Raw genomic sequence first — 16,109 nt, forward strand, 5'->3', positions numbered from 1 at the left:
ATCGTGCTCCGGCGTGGTCAATAACCTCTTGGAGATTGGTTTAGCGATTGCTAAGGCGCAACGTCGTGCACGTTTATAGTCGGATCATCAAAGTCGTCTCCACCAAATCGATAGTTACCATCTCATTGAAAGATCGGGACACCCTCGCCTCTATCAAGTGCTCTATCATGTTGCACAAGTTTATATGGGTTATGTGAAGAGTAACCTCACAAAGCATATTAGTACCAAGTTCTTCTATGCACACGAACTGCAACAGTTGAACGAGGTGAGAATTTTGCATACCAAGTCATGTGACAATCTTGCTGATATGTTCATTGAATCATTATCCGCATCATCCTTTGAGAGGTGTGTGCATGGAATCGATATGATGAGACTTAGAGAGATGCAAGGTTTAGGGGGGAGAAACTTCACAAACTCGTCGCTAAAATCTCGATCCCGATGGTTGAGTACTCGGCCTGATGGTTGAGTGAATTGTACTCTTTTTTCCTTCATCCTGATGTTTCTCACCTAAGGTTTTTGACGAGGCAATTCGTGCAATACAACAACGTATACTATGCGCTATTTCTTCATATTTGTTCCCACTTGGTTTTTCGGAGTTTTGAGACATGGATATAAGGATAATTACCCAAGAAAGAGTGTTGGGAAACCGAACCCATCGTGGGACGAGGCAACGACGGCTTTCGTGCGAGGCACGAAGTCAACCCCTCTCTTTGTTTCCCCTCTTTTGGTTAAGTGGTTACTTATCCCTTGACCCCTACTCCTATATTAAGAGACGAGGAGCAATCATTGTAACGAAGATCATCATTAATAAAGATAATTCTTCCTCTACTTTCTGTGTTCTTCTACCTATTATGTAATTGTATACAACGTTGCTCCGCTTTGCAACCTAGGACTAGGGATGGCACCCGTAGGGTATGGGTATGAGTGGAGCCATCCCATACCCTTACATGCCCCCTGAGCTTACCCATCACCCTTACCCATACCTGTCAACGGATATAATTTTCCCCATACCCGTTACCCGATAGGGTAGACTGGTATCCACGGGTAAAATTATCCATGTTTGCAAATCAACAATTTGAACAATTTATAGTCATAAACAACAAGATATAATCATAGTTTACAAAAATAGATATAACAACAACATATACTTATAAACAACATCATATAGTCATAAACAACAACACATAGTCATACAGTTTCATTTCACAAGCTATTGATATAGTGTAGATTGTATAGGTAATAATGAGTTTACAAAGATTTATATGGGTATATGGGTATGTGGGTATGAGTTATATGATCGCATACCCATAACCGCTCTACCCAATGAGTTTTAGATTTTTCTATTTATATACCCATGACTAATTTTTTTATCTCATACCTTTATTTTTATAGAGTTTTTACTCGCAGGATAGGTGGGTGATGGGTATCCATTACTATCCCTGCCTAGGACCGAATTCACTAGCACGAGTTGCGAAACAGAAAGTTCCGCTGAAGCCCAACTCTAGCCCATACTAGCCCATACTCTCTCAAGTCGGCCTGAACGGTTAATCCGGGTAAGTAAAATTGGGTGGGCGTTTATTTTATTTCGTTTACCCTTTTTTTACCTGTGGGTATCGCGAGCACGCCGCCCACCTCCCGCATCTCTCTCCCCCTCACGTCGCAAACCCTGTGTCGCCACCACCGCCTCCTCCTCTCGCGGCGACCCCGCCCCCCTCCTCCGGTCGGCGCCGCCCCGGTCTCCTGACCGCCGTGGCCCCGTCGGCGCGCGCCCTCCCGTCGCCTCCGCCGCCTCCGCCGCATCCTCCTGCCTCCACCGAGACATCTGCGGGTGCTCCTGCCCCTGCCGCCGTCTTCGACACCCGCCGATGCCACCGCGGAGCCTCGTCGAGAAGGGTAATTCTCCCTCGCACCCCCTCCGTTTCAAGGATCGGCCCCATTCCTCTTATTCCGGGATTTGAATCGCTGGGCGCGCAGATACAGGCGCCTATAGGAAATAGAAATCTAAACTCCGTCGCGGGAGTCCTGAAGGATCCTGATGCTTTCAGAGTGGATCCCATGGGCGCATTAATTCGTGGGCTGAGTTCGTCCTACCACGGGAGTTTTTCATAGGCATTGAAGCGGCTCGTTAGGGTTTTGATGGTACAAATAATTAATGATACCGATTCCAGTAGGCCAATGCCGCCCCTCTGTGCCAGTAATGTACGTATAACCAATACCGTACAATCCTCGTGTGTTTTTGCCATAGCAGTATTTCGTAATTTTTTTGGGAGTGCGTCGTACTTGTATGATTCATGTAAATTTGATTGCTCCCGTGCATTCTAAATTTTCGCTCGATGGTGTATTTGCGTATTTTCTCCGAAGGGACATCTGTTGTGTCTTGGTACCAGTCTCAGCATCAGTACCATATCTCAGGTATTGAATTCCTGTGGCTAAGTTGTTATGTACTCCCTCCATAGAAACGGAGGGAGTAGTATGTACTGCCAACTGTCGCATAATAACCTGTCATGTTTCTTATTTAAACTGTTATAAGTAGCCGATTGCAAAACCAAGATTTGTTGAGTACATGAGTGCAAACGCTTTGTGTTTACTGGCAAGAAATTTGCTTGGTTAATCAAATGGAACTGCAAGTCATTATGCATAGCCAATAAAGTTGTAACTTCAAATATGACCATAAAGCTGAACTTTAATCATTTTACCATTTTCTGTTTAAGCTGGAGCTCCATTATCTGTTCAGTAAGTTTATTTTTGTTCCTTCTGCTATACATTTGTTTTCATATGAAATTTCTACACTCCTAAACCACACTTTTGTTTCTAGGTGTTGAATAAGTCATAAGCGTTTATGGACTTGAAGCCAGTAGAGGATTTTTCCTGCACTGCTTTTAGAAATCCTGCTTTTTTTCACAGTGGATTGGCAGATCTGAACTTATCAAAGAAATGCTGATGGATCCACCTGTTATGCAAGCGGATTGCCAATTACAGAATGACGTGGAGAAAATTTCATCTATTTCGTATGATAGGAAACATACCTTATCATGTAATGACCACGGGTGGCAAGCCTCTGATGTTCATCAAACAAATGTCGTGATAAGTTCTAACCCTGTTCAAGTTAACAATTCTTCTGGCTCGAGCACAGATGAGAAAGTAGATGGTTCCTCTGAAAAGTCTTCTGTTAGCTTGGATGGTTTATCAGAGGTGAACTTTTTTGTACCACATAAAGAAAAGAACGTCCAGGATGCTTACTTCAATGATGTAAGGTTTCAGTTGAATGCAAGCTTGGAAAATAATAGCTCCCCAGGGGATGTCAACTGCAGCAAACACTGCATCAGTAAGGAGGATTTACATCATTCCCAGGAGATGTGTTCACCACCCAATATAGTGACTGGACTTAGGTCATGCCAGTCAAATGGAGATGTCCGTCCTTCCAAAGGCAAGAAAACGACAGAAGTAGAAGTCAAATATAACGTCAATGTTGATGCAGAAAGTAAGGAATTTGGGACTGACATGGCAAGTAAGGGAGTCGGGGCTGACTTGGTAAACAAGGAAGTCAGCAATGATATGGCCGGATCTCATGATGTCCAAAAGGAGTCGTCATGCCCACTTCAAGGTCTATCAGAAAGAGCTTGTGATGGGTTAGTAAGTAAAATATTTTCTCAGGAAGAGAACGAGACATCTGTCTCACCTAAAAACGGCATGGATATGCTTGTTCATAACAACAGTTGTTATGGTAATGCTAATGATGCTGGCGGAGAGATGGATACAAGAAGTACCGAAGAAGATCATGCTGTGGCACTTTGGGTAAAGGTATGTCTATTTAGGATTAGATGATTGTGGCTATGAACTTTGTTGTATTAGTTCCTTATATTGAAATTATATGTCAAGTTGTGAACTTATACAATGAGAAACCAGCCCTGGAAAAGTCGTGGTTGTTGAAAGTATACGCTAGATGTCTATCCCATATAAATTTTCTTGAAGAATCGTGGTATGTTCTTCGATTCCTACTTAAATGTTCCTATTTCATACTAGATGCATCTATAAATCTGTAAACTATACAAAGGCATTTCTTTTCCTTTAACAATTTTTTAGTATGATCTATGATCCCTATACACTATACAGAAAGCAGGTCTTTTTTTTACGGTTTTATCTAAGATTTGTGATATATAATCTGCCTTCAAATTTCTAAACGTAGTGTAAACACTCTGTTCTGTTTACTCCATCCATTAGTTTATTATTACTGGACCATTCATCAAGTTACCAATGGGGTTTCATGAATCGAAGCAGAACTATATATTCATCTCAAAAGATAAATACTCTTGCTATAAAACAGGCTTGTATTTATCTTTCTTACCGTTTCGTAACTATGAGAGCGAAAAGCACTTTCAAGCCCAGTCAATTTCAACAATTACAGGTTCTAGAGTCTAGACCCAGAAAAAATAGACATGTTCCTCAATTAACGCAAAAGTACAATTCCAATCGAAACTTAAGAATCTACAGCCAAAATTTAAGAAACAAATGAGGTGATTTTTGTCTGAGCTATTCAGAACACCACCTTGGAACCCAAGCTCTATGATTTCCCTGGGGCTATGTTCCTACTTTTCTATTTCTTTTTGCATATTGACCACTTCCTGTATCTCTAATGGCTCCACCCTGAACAACCATTTTACTTTTTCATTTGAAAACAGTGGAGAGGAAAATGGCGAACAGGAATTCGATGCTGTAGAGTGGACTGTCCTTTGTCCACTCTCAAGGCAAAACCAACGATTGACAGGAAGACCTATATTGTTGTTTTCTTCCCACAAACAAGGAGTTATTCTTGGGTGGACATGCTACTTGTCGATCCAATTGATCATTACCCTGTGCCACTTGCGAATGGAACTCATCGCAAATGGCGAAAGATGGTGAAGGATTTGAGTGTTCCTCGACGATTCATCATGCAGAAGCTTGCTATCTCAATGCTAAACTTTGGCGATGAACTTCACACTGAGGTATGCTCTTCCCTTGCAGTATTTGTATTCATGTGGTATCATTGCTCTTGACACTGTTTATATGTCGAATAGGCCATAATTGAGAATGCTCGGAAGGCAACAGCATGGAAGGAATTTGCTCGGGAAGCATCATGCTGTAGAGATTACACTGATCTCGGGAAGATGCTTGTCAAACTTCAAAAGGTAAATCCAAGGACCTTATTCCATATGCATATCTCACGGTGCCTTGTGCTAATTTGCACCTAGTGAGTTTCATACTCTTGTTATATTCTCCTATGTTTTTTTCTTGAGGCAATTATCTAAGCATTTTTCCTCATCGTGCAATGGAAAGATCTCTGTAATTGTTATATCTTTATATCCGTTCACCACCTTATGTGTGTACGCATCCCCTACAATATTTTGGTACTTTGTTCCCCAAGGCATTTTTATACGGGAAATAACTTTGTGTGTTCTCCTGGTAAGCGACACTAATTATTGTGTACTTTATTCCTCTATTTGAGCGAGGATCCAAAATGTTCCTATCGTGTTACTAGTGTAATTGCCACAACTCTGCCAAGTCTTAAAAAATAGCTCTTCTATGGCAGTTTTTGGCTATAACTTAGCAATATTTATACGAAAGGTTAAATCAGCATTATTAGCAGTTGATTTGGAGACTGCTGAAGCCTGAAGGTTTCTTTCTATGCTTTAAGATAATTGTAATGAAAGGCATATTATGCGTGGGACGTTGCTCAAGGTCCATTGCAGCTATGGTCATATATAGAAATAAGACAGATAAACATAGTCGGAAATAATTTGCTACCCATGGTGGTAGCTACACACGGGCCAAATTTTTATCACTTAATTATTTTGGACTATGAAAACTAATTCTAAAACGAAAATATCGTGACTTTGGACAAGTCAAGCAAGCAAACTGGCTTTTATGCCAAAAAGGCAAGCAAAAATACTAAGAGAACTGAGAAACACCAGTTCTACACAACAAAAAGGCACTTGTGTTAAAAAGATAAATAAAAATTGATAAAAAGTCATTTCTATACAACAAACATGCACTTGTGCCAATTCCATTGAAACCCAACACCTCATATATAAAAAAAGGCACCTATATCACAGGGTGTGTACACCATGCATAGGAAATCGCCTCTCTAAACATAGTTTTTGATTGCATGAGGTCAATACATCATCCAATTTATCGGTGCTATATATTTTTTTAAAGCACAGCTTAGCAGCAAGGTGTTCATTATGTCCATCTATGCTTCACCAAGCTTCACTGCTGATGCTGCAAAAATAATATAAATGCTTGAAGTAGCCTCTTCCTGGCGTTTCTTGGCATTATTTCACCTTTTCTTTGCGAGGAAGCATTGGTTCACCTTAGTTGTTTGATTTCAGATGATTCTTCCAGACTACACAAGCTGTCATTGGCTCAAAAATTCTTCTGACTTGTGGGGACAGAAGTGTAATATTGCTCATGACGCTGAGACTGTTGAAATTCTTACCGAGGTAATGTTGAATCCATTCGCCTTTCGGTCTCATTTTTTTTTGGAGCGATTAAGTTTGTATGCAATAATTGTCATGCAGTTTTTTCAGTTTTTGATCAGGTTCCATTACTTTCAAAACCTCAATTTACTTGTTTTCTTATGTTCATTCTCGTTTCAGTCGAACTTAAATATTTTAATATGATTGTACAGATAAAAGTATGTATACGGTGTTAACCTTGTTCTTGAGTTACGGTTATTTTTTGGAGAACGTGTTCTGTATATTGATTTCCTTGCACAAGCTGCATAGATTTGGAAGGAAGCTAGTAAATAATCATTTCTATGGTCTAGCTAGCCCAGTTCTACCCTCACAATATAGGCTGCTTCTGTGGCTTATAGTTAAACTTGTTTCGTGTATTCAGCTGTAATATTTATGGTGGTGTCCATGTGTCAGCTGTTTGGGCTTCACTTATGTGAACATCGAAGGTTTTCAAGTCGCAAATCCAGCCGACTCGCAACTGGATGACTAGCCATCCAGTTTGCCATGATTCACCACTCCTAGTCTTTACCCCATCCCACGGGAACCAAGTCTGGCTAATTGTAAATTATTGCACAATTACATCAAATGAGATGTTTACATGATCGTTTCTTGCCTACCAGAAGATATTCTGGCAACTGTTACCTTGTTAGATTTAGTGGATGAAATGGTATTTGAAATACATGTCACGAGCTTTTTGAGCTGTACCTGCACTTTCCTGTCTATATCCATCTGATCTTATATATTACATTTAGGATGGATAAACTCAGTAGGAAGTGTACTCTCGTGCACATAATTTTGTTAATGACTACTTCGTTTTCATGTTATTCCCTAGAGCTCAGTAATTTGTTTGGATTAGCTATTTTTCATCATCCCAGCCCAGCATGGTAACACTAAATCTGAAACAGTTAATGAGAAATGACATGCACACCCCTGTTAAACAGCATGCTTCAACCACTTCTTCTGAAGCATTAAATTAGGGGTAGAGAGCGGAAGCATCGCATAAAATATACTCATTTGCATTGAATAGAGGAAGTATTGTGTTGATTGTGTGTTAACATGTAGAAATGCCCGCTATTTTCAAAATAAAATAGATCACCTCTTACCTAATAGGCTATGCTAATAAAAGAATAGAAGCCTGTTAAATTTCATGCTGTAACTTGAGCTCCGTGCAGCATCAAGTTTGTCAACGATGTCACTCATTGCTGCTACACTATAAACTCTCTGCAGCAAAAATATAGGCCTCTAGAGCATCTCTAGTGGATGGTGTATATGGAGGTGGATGGTAAATATACACGTTGCTAGCAGAAAAATGCCTCCCAGTGGAACGTGTATACGGGCGTGGAAGTTATACACGTCCATCCACGAGGCTACTCGTCGTGCAAATAAACACGAGCGAGCCACGCTCGTGAGCTCGCGTCGTCCCACGCCCGCGTCCCAGAGCTCCTTCCTCTTCCTGCGCGTGCCCGCCCCGGCCCTCCTCTCGGCCTCCCTCGGCGCCCGCCTCCTCGCGGCCTTCGCGTCCAGGGAGCCCGAGCTCGGCGGCGGCGGATCGGAAGGCGGAGACGGTGCGGGATCTGGGGGCAGAGGCGGCGGGGGACGGGATCCGGGGGCAGAGGCGGCGGCGGATCGGATCAGCAGGACCAGCGCCGCCGGCCAACGCACGCCACTGCATCACGTGCACAGGCGGCGGGGCGCTGTGCGGGCTGGCGGCGGGGCGGCGGGGTGCGGGGCGGCGGCGGGGCGGCGCTGCGGGGTGCGGGCTGGCGGCGGCGGGGCAGGGTGGCCGGGGTGCGGGGCGGCGGCGGGGCGGGGTGCGGGGCGGCGGCGGTGCGGGGCGGGCTGCTGGCGGGGTGCTGGCGGGCTGGCGGTCCACCGCCGCCTCCTCCTCCCTGAGAAGCAAGGCCGGGGCTCCCTGTGCCCGGACGCCCAGTTCGGCCTGCAGAGCTTCGGGTACTCGTCGGAGACGAGGTTGGGGCCGTCGCTGTGGTGGCCCACCGGTCACCCTAGCGATGGGAATGGAACGAGGGAGGCACCCTCGAGTCCATGGACATCTTGGATGCCACGGGGAAGGCTGCCGGCGACGAGGGAGACGGCTGCAATGCGGCAAAGCTCCCCTGTCTTGTTCTCTGAACTACTGAATCTCTTATCTTGCAGAGGGGGAAAGAATGAGGGGAATATACACGTCCTAATTTACACGTTCCACTGAAAAACTAGACGTGTATAATTTCCACGCCGTGTATATGGACGTGTATATCTTCATATACACGTTCAAATATACACCATCCACTAGAGATGCTCTAAGGAGGATTGTACTTTCCACCTCTTCAATGAAACGAAACGCAAAGAGTCTTTTGCGTTTTCTCGAAAAAAAAGGTCTCTGTTGTTGCTTTACCAATACAATTGCAAAACAGAAATTGAAGATTTTGTGCGCTACTTCTCTTGGCGTATATCGATTATTTCCTTTATTAGATTTGGCATATACTACTGTTTCTCAGGCTTGTTAAAACTTGGCCAACCTCGTTAATTCTTTCCTTCTAACGCAGGAACTTAGGCAATCTGTTCTTTGGGACAAGGTTGATGAGTTGTGGAATGCACCAATGCAGCCTGAATTAGTACCAGAGTGGAAAACATGGAAACAAGAAGTCATGAAACAGTTCTTTTCATCACATGCTGTAGGTAATACGGGCAACTTTGATCAAAGCAATAGCTATGATGATCCAGGTATGGATCAACAAGCTCGCAGAAAGCGTCCCAAACTTGAAGTACGCAGAGGAGAACCACATTTTTCTCATGTGAATGATGCTAACTGCAGCATTCTCAGCGAGGGCCTGAACGGTAATAACTTCCCTAGTAGATCTATCACCGATGGTAATATCGAAGTGTTAGCATCAATGGATCAGAATAACACTGTCACCTTCCTGAGTAATTCTGCCCCCCATGAGATTGCAGAATCAGGCCGCATCAACCCAGCTTTACAGAATGCCAGACATGAGTTTGATTCAAAGAATTCTCGGCAGTGTTCTGCATACATAGAAACAAAAGGAAGACAGTGCGGCAGGTGGGCTAATGATGGTGATATTTATTGCTGTGTGCATCAAAGCATGCATTTTGTTGACCGCAGGGATGACAAGGGACTTGGTGATGCTATGGTGTGCAGTGGTATGACTAATTTGGGTAGACAATGCAAGCATCGAGCCCAGCATGGTTCTGTTTTCTGCAAAAAACATCGTTCCCAGACAAGCCTGGATACTGTAAGCTCTGATAATTTATTCAGTTCCTCTGGGGGTCTCCAGAAGAGGGAAGAGTCTCCAAAAGGGATGGAAAAAAATTCCAACTCAAGTGCAATATGCATCGTAGATGCAGAAAGGGTCAGTAGTTCCCAAGTTCCTCTTCAGATTCAATTGACCTCGGCCATGGCTGTGGAGATTTCAGGTGATAAAGCTTCTGGATTGGAGAACACTGATATGTTCTACCCCATGTCAACGTCCATGGCAAAAGCTAATTCAGATACAGATCTTTGCATTGGAATTCTTTCTCATGACAATATTGTTGAATGCCAGGATTATGCTAAGCGACACACTCTTTACTGTGAGAAGCATCTTCCAAAGTTCCTTAAGCGTGCCAGGAACGGAAAGAGTCGACTCATATCTAAAGATGTTTTTACTAATTTATTGAAGGGCTGTGCATCAAGGCAAGAAAAAATATGTTTACACCGGGCATGTGAGTTTCTTTATTGGTTCTTGAGAAACAACTTTTCTCGTCAACAATCTGGTCTTGGTAATGACTATATGCCTCAGTTACTAGCGGAAGTGTCGAAGGATACTGATGTTGGAGAATTTCTGTTAAAGTTGATCTCTAGTGAAAGAGAAAAACTAACAAATCTTTGGGGCTTTGGTACAAATGAATCTCAGCAAATAAATCCTGATAACCAAGAGGGATCTATGATGATGTTGCAAGAAGAGAGAACTGGCCATTCAGCTGGTTTGAAGTGCAAAATATGTGCCCAGGAGTTCTCTGATGATCAGTGTCTAGCATTACATTGGACAGAAGTTCACCGAAAGGAGACCCGATGGCTGTTCAGAGGGTATTCCTGTGCTGTTTGCATGGACCCATTTACCAACAGAAAAGTTCTTGAAAAACATGTACAGGAAAAACATGGCGCTCAGTATCTCCAATATTCGATTCTCTTCCGTTGTATGTCATGCGACAGCAATTTCTTGAACATGGATCTGCTATGGCAACATATTGTTTCTGATCATGCCCATGAGTTCGGGCTTCTTGATGCCCCACAACGACCTAAAGGTCAATCTGTAAGAACAGAAGGGACAAGTTTCAAGGCCCTATATGATAACCATGACCTTGGGAAGGATGATGGCTCACAGAAGTTGACCTGTAGACTATGTGGGTTGAGATTTGATCTACTGGCAGATCTTGGCCGCCACCATCAAGTTGCTCATATGGACCAAGGTACGGTTGGACACATTCCACCAGGACGTGGGAAGTATCAACTTAACCGTGGTCGACACTATTATTCTGCATTCAAGAAAAACCTACGACCATCGAGTTCATTAAAGAAGAGGAGTAGCTCAGGGATTGAGAAACATTTCGACATTTCAAGCTCTGATCTATCTATGATAACATCGCAAATTGTGGAACCTGAAACAGCCAACCTTGGTAAATTAGTGGATTTCCAATGCTCAGATGTGGCGCAAACTTTATTTTCAAAGATTCAAAAGACAAGACCCCATCCAAGTAACCTTGATATTTTATCCGTGGCCCGTTCTGTATGCTGTAAGACAAGTCTTCTTGCTGCATTGGAAGTGAAATATGGAACCATGCCTGAAAACATATTTGTGAAAGCTGCAAAGCTTTGTAGTGACATTGGCATACCAATCAATTGGCATCAAGAGGAATTCACTTGCCCTATGGGATGCAAATCTGGATATAGTTCAAATACCCTTCCACCTTTACAGCTTACTCACGTTGGTTTCCCCGTAGTAGCTTCTGTGATGAATCCTCCAGAAAATGACGGAACATGGGGCATGGAAGAATACCATTATGTTCTTGATTCAGAGCACTTCATGTGGAAGCTTAAAAATGAGAGGATTGTTCTTTGTGAAGATGTAAGCTTTGGCAGGGAGAAAGTTCCAATTGTGTGTGCAATTGATGTTGATGCAAAAGAATCTCTCCATATGAAACCTGAAGAATTATTGCAGGATTGCAGTTCGGTGCCATGGCAAGGTTTTCACTACGTCACAACTCGTTTGATGGATTCATCTCTTGTTGATTCAGAGGTACTCTTTTGGAACAAATTATCATCTATAAATGGAAGCATATCAATTCCACAAAGAGGGCTTGGTCTTCTTCCTTTTTTCATTCCCATCTATGTATATTTGGTTTATTTATCAAATCAGTTTCTAATAAATTATGTATCTGCAGAGTTACATGGTTGGCTGTGCATGTTCTTATGCTCATTGCTCTCCTGAGAAATGTGATCATGTGAACCTCTTTGACAGTGTTTATGAGAACCTAGTGGATATGTATGCTATGCCGATGCATGGCAGATTTGCTTATGATGAAAATGGCAAAATCATTTTGCAGGTAATAATTGTTGACACTGACACATATTTTATTATAGATGTTGTGAAAGAGTTGAAAAAAAGCACACTAAACAAGTAAACAACTGTCTGTAATATCGTGATTATTCTGCACTTAGCATGCCACTATGCCATTGATAGGCTGGTTGATGTCACGGTATGTGACCAGCAGGCAATGTAATTTGTTATCTTTATTTATGAGTCTAGAAAGGCAATGTAATTTGTTATCTTTATGAGTCTAGAAAGGTTTGTGGTTGTGTCTGATATCATGTCCATGTGTATATTTTTCATGCACTCTTGTACAGTGTCCCATCCACAATGATCATTCTACATAGCTAACCTACTTTATATTGTCAAAGCAATCTCATCTGTGTCACATAAGGTTGTAATTGTGTCAAGACTGAAAGGCCTGCTTTTGTCCTCCATACTATTGTGAGCTGCTCAAACAATTCTGCACAGGTCCTTGGACCACCATTTACTGTTTCTGTGCATCCATGTCGACTATTTTTGAATCATGAGATCATATCATTATCATCCCATGTGCTTTTTAGCGATTTAACTTATTTGATTCGTTCGAAACTTTCGGCAAATGTCAAATTTGCTGTGCCTGACCCATGGCTTGAGGCCTGAACGATGTAGAGTTGCTCTGTGTGTCTGCGTGTAAATCTTGTCCCACTGAGTTCTTCTATTTAAAAAATGTCACATTTCCATCCTCTAGTATTATTTTCATCTCTGTATATGGTTTGATGCATGCACATGTTTTGTTGAATTGGCAGGAAGGATATCCCATATACGAGTGCAATTCGCTATGTACCTGCGATGCATCCTGTAAAAATAAAGTTTTGCAGCAAGGGCTGCTGGTTAAATTGGAACTCTTCAGAACTGACAATAAGGTGAAATACTTCAACCTGGTTTTGGTTTCCCTGAACCCTGCTCGCAGTCCTTAGCTGTTATTATTATTAAACATGCTTCACAAGTCATACTGTAATGGTTTCGATTGCTTCAGGGCTGGGCTGTTCGAGCTGCAGAACCTATTCCACAGGGGACTTTTGTGTGCGAGTATGTTGGGGAGGTTGTAAAGGATGACGAGACCATCAGAAACGCAGAAAGGTCTGTTAATTCTTTCTCATGCCTTACTGTAGTTATCAGATGTACAGAAGGAGAACATGAACATCATTGAAAATTTCATGTTTAGTTTGATATCCACTGTCTGGTCCTTGATGATTATTAACGACTACTCTTATTCTCCAATCTTACATTCAATTGGTATTTTCATCCTATGGATTCTCATCCTGCAAAAATCTGACCTCAATTGCAGAGCAATATCATGCAATTTCCTACTCCCTCCGTTCCTAAATATAAGGTGTATTAATTTTTTAAAAAGTCAACCATTGTCTATGTTTGACCAATGTTGTAGCAAAAAATATAAATACTTACAATACCTAACATATATAATATGAAAATATATTTCAGGGTGAATCTAGTGATAATGATTTCGTATTCTATATATTGATATTTTTGTCAATAAACTTGGTCAAAGTTTGACTTTTTGAAAAAATAATACACCTTATATTTAGGAACGGAGGGAGTATACTCTAGGAATCATTAGTGTTTTATGTTCTTGTGGAATCGTTTTATTTTCTTCCAGAAATCTGACAGGAAAGTACTTGAATTTCAGTGAGGCAAAAAGTGGGTATAGCTACCTTTTTGATATTGCTTCACATATTGATCGGGAAAGAGTTAAGACTTTAGGCACTACGGCATACATGATTGATGCTACAAGATATGGGAATGTGTCACGATTTATTAATCATAGGTAATTTGACTACTTTATAGTATATTTTTTACGCTTTACTTTATACTCCCTCTGTACCTAAATAATTGTAGTTGGGGAGAACTACTAGTTCTCCCCAACTACAATTATTTAGGTACAGAGGGAGTAGTGTATTTTAGGAGCATCTATACCACTGGAGCAAACTAATTCTGAAGCAATGCTTATTTGTGTGTTTCTTCATGACAGTTGTTTGCCTAACCTTAGTGCCCGCTTAGTTCTGGTGGAGAGCAAAGATTGCCAGCTTGCTCACGTTGGCTTATTTGCCAGTCAAGATGTAAGAATATTGTAGCTGTACTATTTCAACATAAATGATGAGTAGTGCAATCTACTTATTTCGTTTTAGCTAATTGTTGCTCTGGTTTTTCTCTAGATTGCTGTTGGAGAAGAATTGTCCTTTGATTATCGACGAAAGCTGCAATCAGGTGATGGCTGCCCGTGCCACTGTGGAGCTCAGAATTGCCGAGGCCGTGTTTACTGAATTTGCAGGGTGAGAAAATAAAAGGAATGATCTATTGCCTGTAGCGTTTCTTCAGAAGCTCGTAGAATGGTGATAACTTAGCAACTGTTAACATTGTTTTTCCTAGAGCTTGAATGCAGAGGTAGGATGCTCATTCATGACTCAACCAATTGAGTGCAAGGGTTAGGGTCTCATTCTGCTTGCAACCAAATAGTTTTTATGATATAGGACTCTCACAACAGTGACACTAGGTACATCGTAGCATTGATTTTAGTCATGGCAACATCATGTTTGATTGATGATTTGTTAGAAGCAGCCCGGGATTAGAGTGATTCAGGCTTCATTTTCGTAGGCGAGAATTCTGCGTCTTTGTAAAATATGTTCATTCAATTTTTACTGCTCATGGGCTCCCACCATCGAAGTTGAAGCAAAGAGTCTGTACTTGTTAGTGAGACTGGTGCGTGTGTTGGGGTGCCTGTTTTCCGAAATTGTAATGCACTGTAATTATGGATTTGCGAACCTGAAAAGAAGGAAAGCAATCTGCAATCGTTGTTAATTACGGAGTACTATATCTAATACGTGATTCTGTGGTGGTAGTAGGACAATGTGTTGTCTTGTCGTCAGACCTGACAACTGGGATCGGTGCTGTGGAATGTGGCTACGGGACGCTGTGCCTCTTGGTCGAATGCATCTTCCGAACCACAACCACATAATGAAAACGCACGGTTAATAACCCGAGTTCCTTTTGCCCTCTCGCAACAGCACAGCACCGGCGAGAAGGGATCCCTCTGGATATTCATTCGTGAGTGTGTCGAAAGGACAAGTTTTCCGCGCAGGACAGGGACGGCAACAGAGAATGTGATGGGGAATGAAGGGGAGGGAGAAAGCTGCCGGGTGATTCCCCATTGACCACCTTTCTCGCAGCAACGTATCACATGTGCTCCAATGCTCTCCTGTTGCGAGCTAGCGACTTGCAAAACCAGTAAATCCTCAACACACTAAGTCTTAATAAGAGGTAAAACATAAAAACCCTCCTGCAGCTAAGACTGTTGTATCATCACGCACAAGGGTGTCAACACCGGATACGATTCTTATCCGAGGTAAATTTAAGATAGCATTGTACCTCAGCCACCACAATGTACGATTCCTATCTTATCCGAGGTAAATTTGCGTGCGCAGGTAGCAATGCCAATCTTTTAGCTAGGGATAAATAAACAGGATAAGCGGAACGCCACTTTGAAGGGTATTTGAAGGGTGTACCGGGAATCTCATTCACCCACGCTTTGCATATCTGATAGATTATGGATCTTTTGCTTTACAAAGGAATCATCTCAAAGTTGGCGCATGTACGTTCAAGGCCACAGTGCAATAACGTCGACCAGACCCATCTATGTTTGTTCACGGCAGTCCCTTGGTAATACATTAGCTGATAAGGAGTAGGTTATGGTTTGAACCACTCAAATTCAATCGAGTTGTGGGAACATCGGTCCTGTTTGATGGACAAAAAGTTGCAGGAACACCAAACTAAACTTTGCGACAATCCTTGACATTGACTCGATTGGACCAACAATGCTTAAACTTAAGGAAAAAAAATAGTGAACAACAAAATCTAGTACGTAATATTCTTTTCTTATAGATGGTCATGCTTAGGAATTTTCACAGTTCAAAATATTAAAACGACCTATATTTTGATATTTCCCGCTTTACAAGGAATCATCCCCAAGTTGGCA

General features: G+C 42.0%; 1 protein-coding gene across 3 annotated transcripts; it reads left to right on the forward strand.

Annotated features, from left to right (window-relative positions):
• Positions 1-1,752: 1,752 nt before the first annotated feature.
• Positions 1,753-14,935, forward strand: LOC123404475 (histone-lysine N-methyltransferase SUVR5). Of its 3 annotated transcripts, none has more exons than XM_045098407.1 (13): positions 1,753-1,893; positions 2,816-3,801; positions 4,680-4,982; positions 5,055-5,165; positions 6,366-6,476; positions 9,035-11,785; positions 11,931-12,092; positions 12,865-12,981; positions 13,095-13,198; positions 13,767-13,904; positions 14,109-14,196; positions 14,293-14,409; positions 14,507-14,935. In XM_045098407.1, exons 2-12 carry the CDS (start codon positions 2,935-2,937, stop codon positions 14,398-14,400), a joined length of 4,860 nt encoding a protein of 1,619 aa, XP_044954342.1. In that variant the 5' UTR covers positions 1,753-1,893; positions 2,816-2,934; the 3' UTR covers positions 14,401-14,409; positions 14,507-14,935. The 3 variants fall into 3 exon arrangements, with proteins under 3 accessions (XP_044954342.1, XP_044954343.1, XP_044954341.1); XM_045098408.1 differs by having other exon boundaries at positions 1,754-1,893; positions 9,035-11,614; positions 11,708-11,785; positions 14,293-14,935; XM_045098406.1 differs by having other exon boundaries at positions 1,754-1,893; positions 14,293-14,935.
• Positions 14,936-16,109: the final 1,174 nt, after the last annotated feature.

The sequence above is a fragment of the Hordeum vulgare genome, chromosome 6H (assembly GCF_904849725.1).
Source record: "Hordeum vulgare subsp. vulgare chromosome 6H, MorexV3_pseudomolecules_assembly, whole genome shotgun sequence".
In the NCBI taxonomy this organism is placed as follows: Eukaryota; Viridiplantae; Streptophyta; class Magnoliopsida; order Poales; family Poaceae; genus Hordeum; species Hordeum vulgare.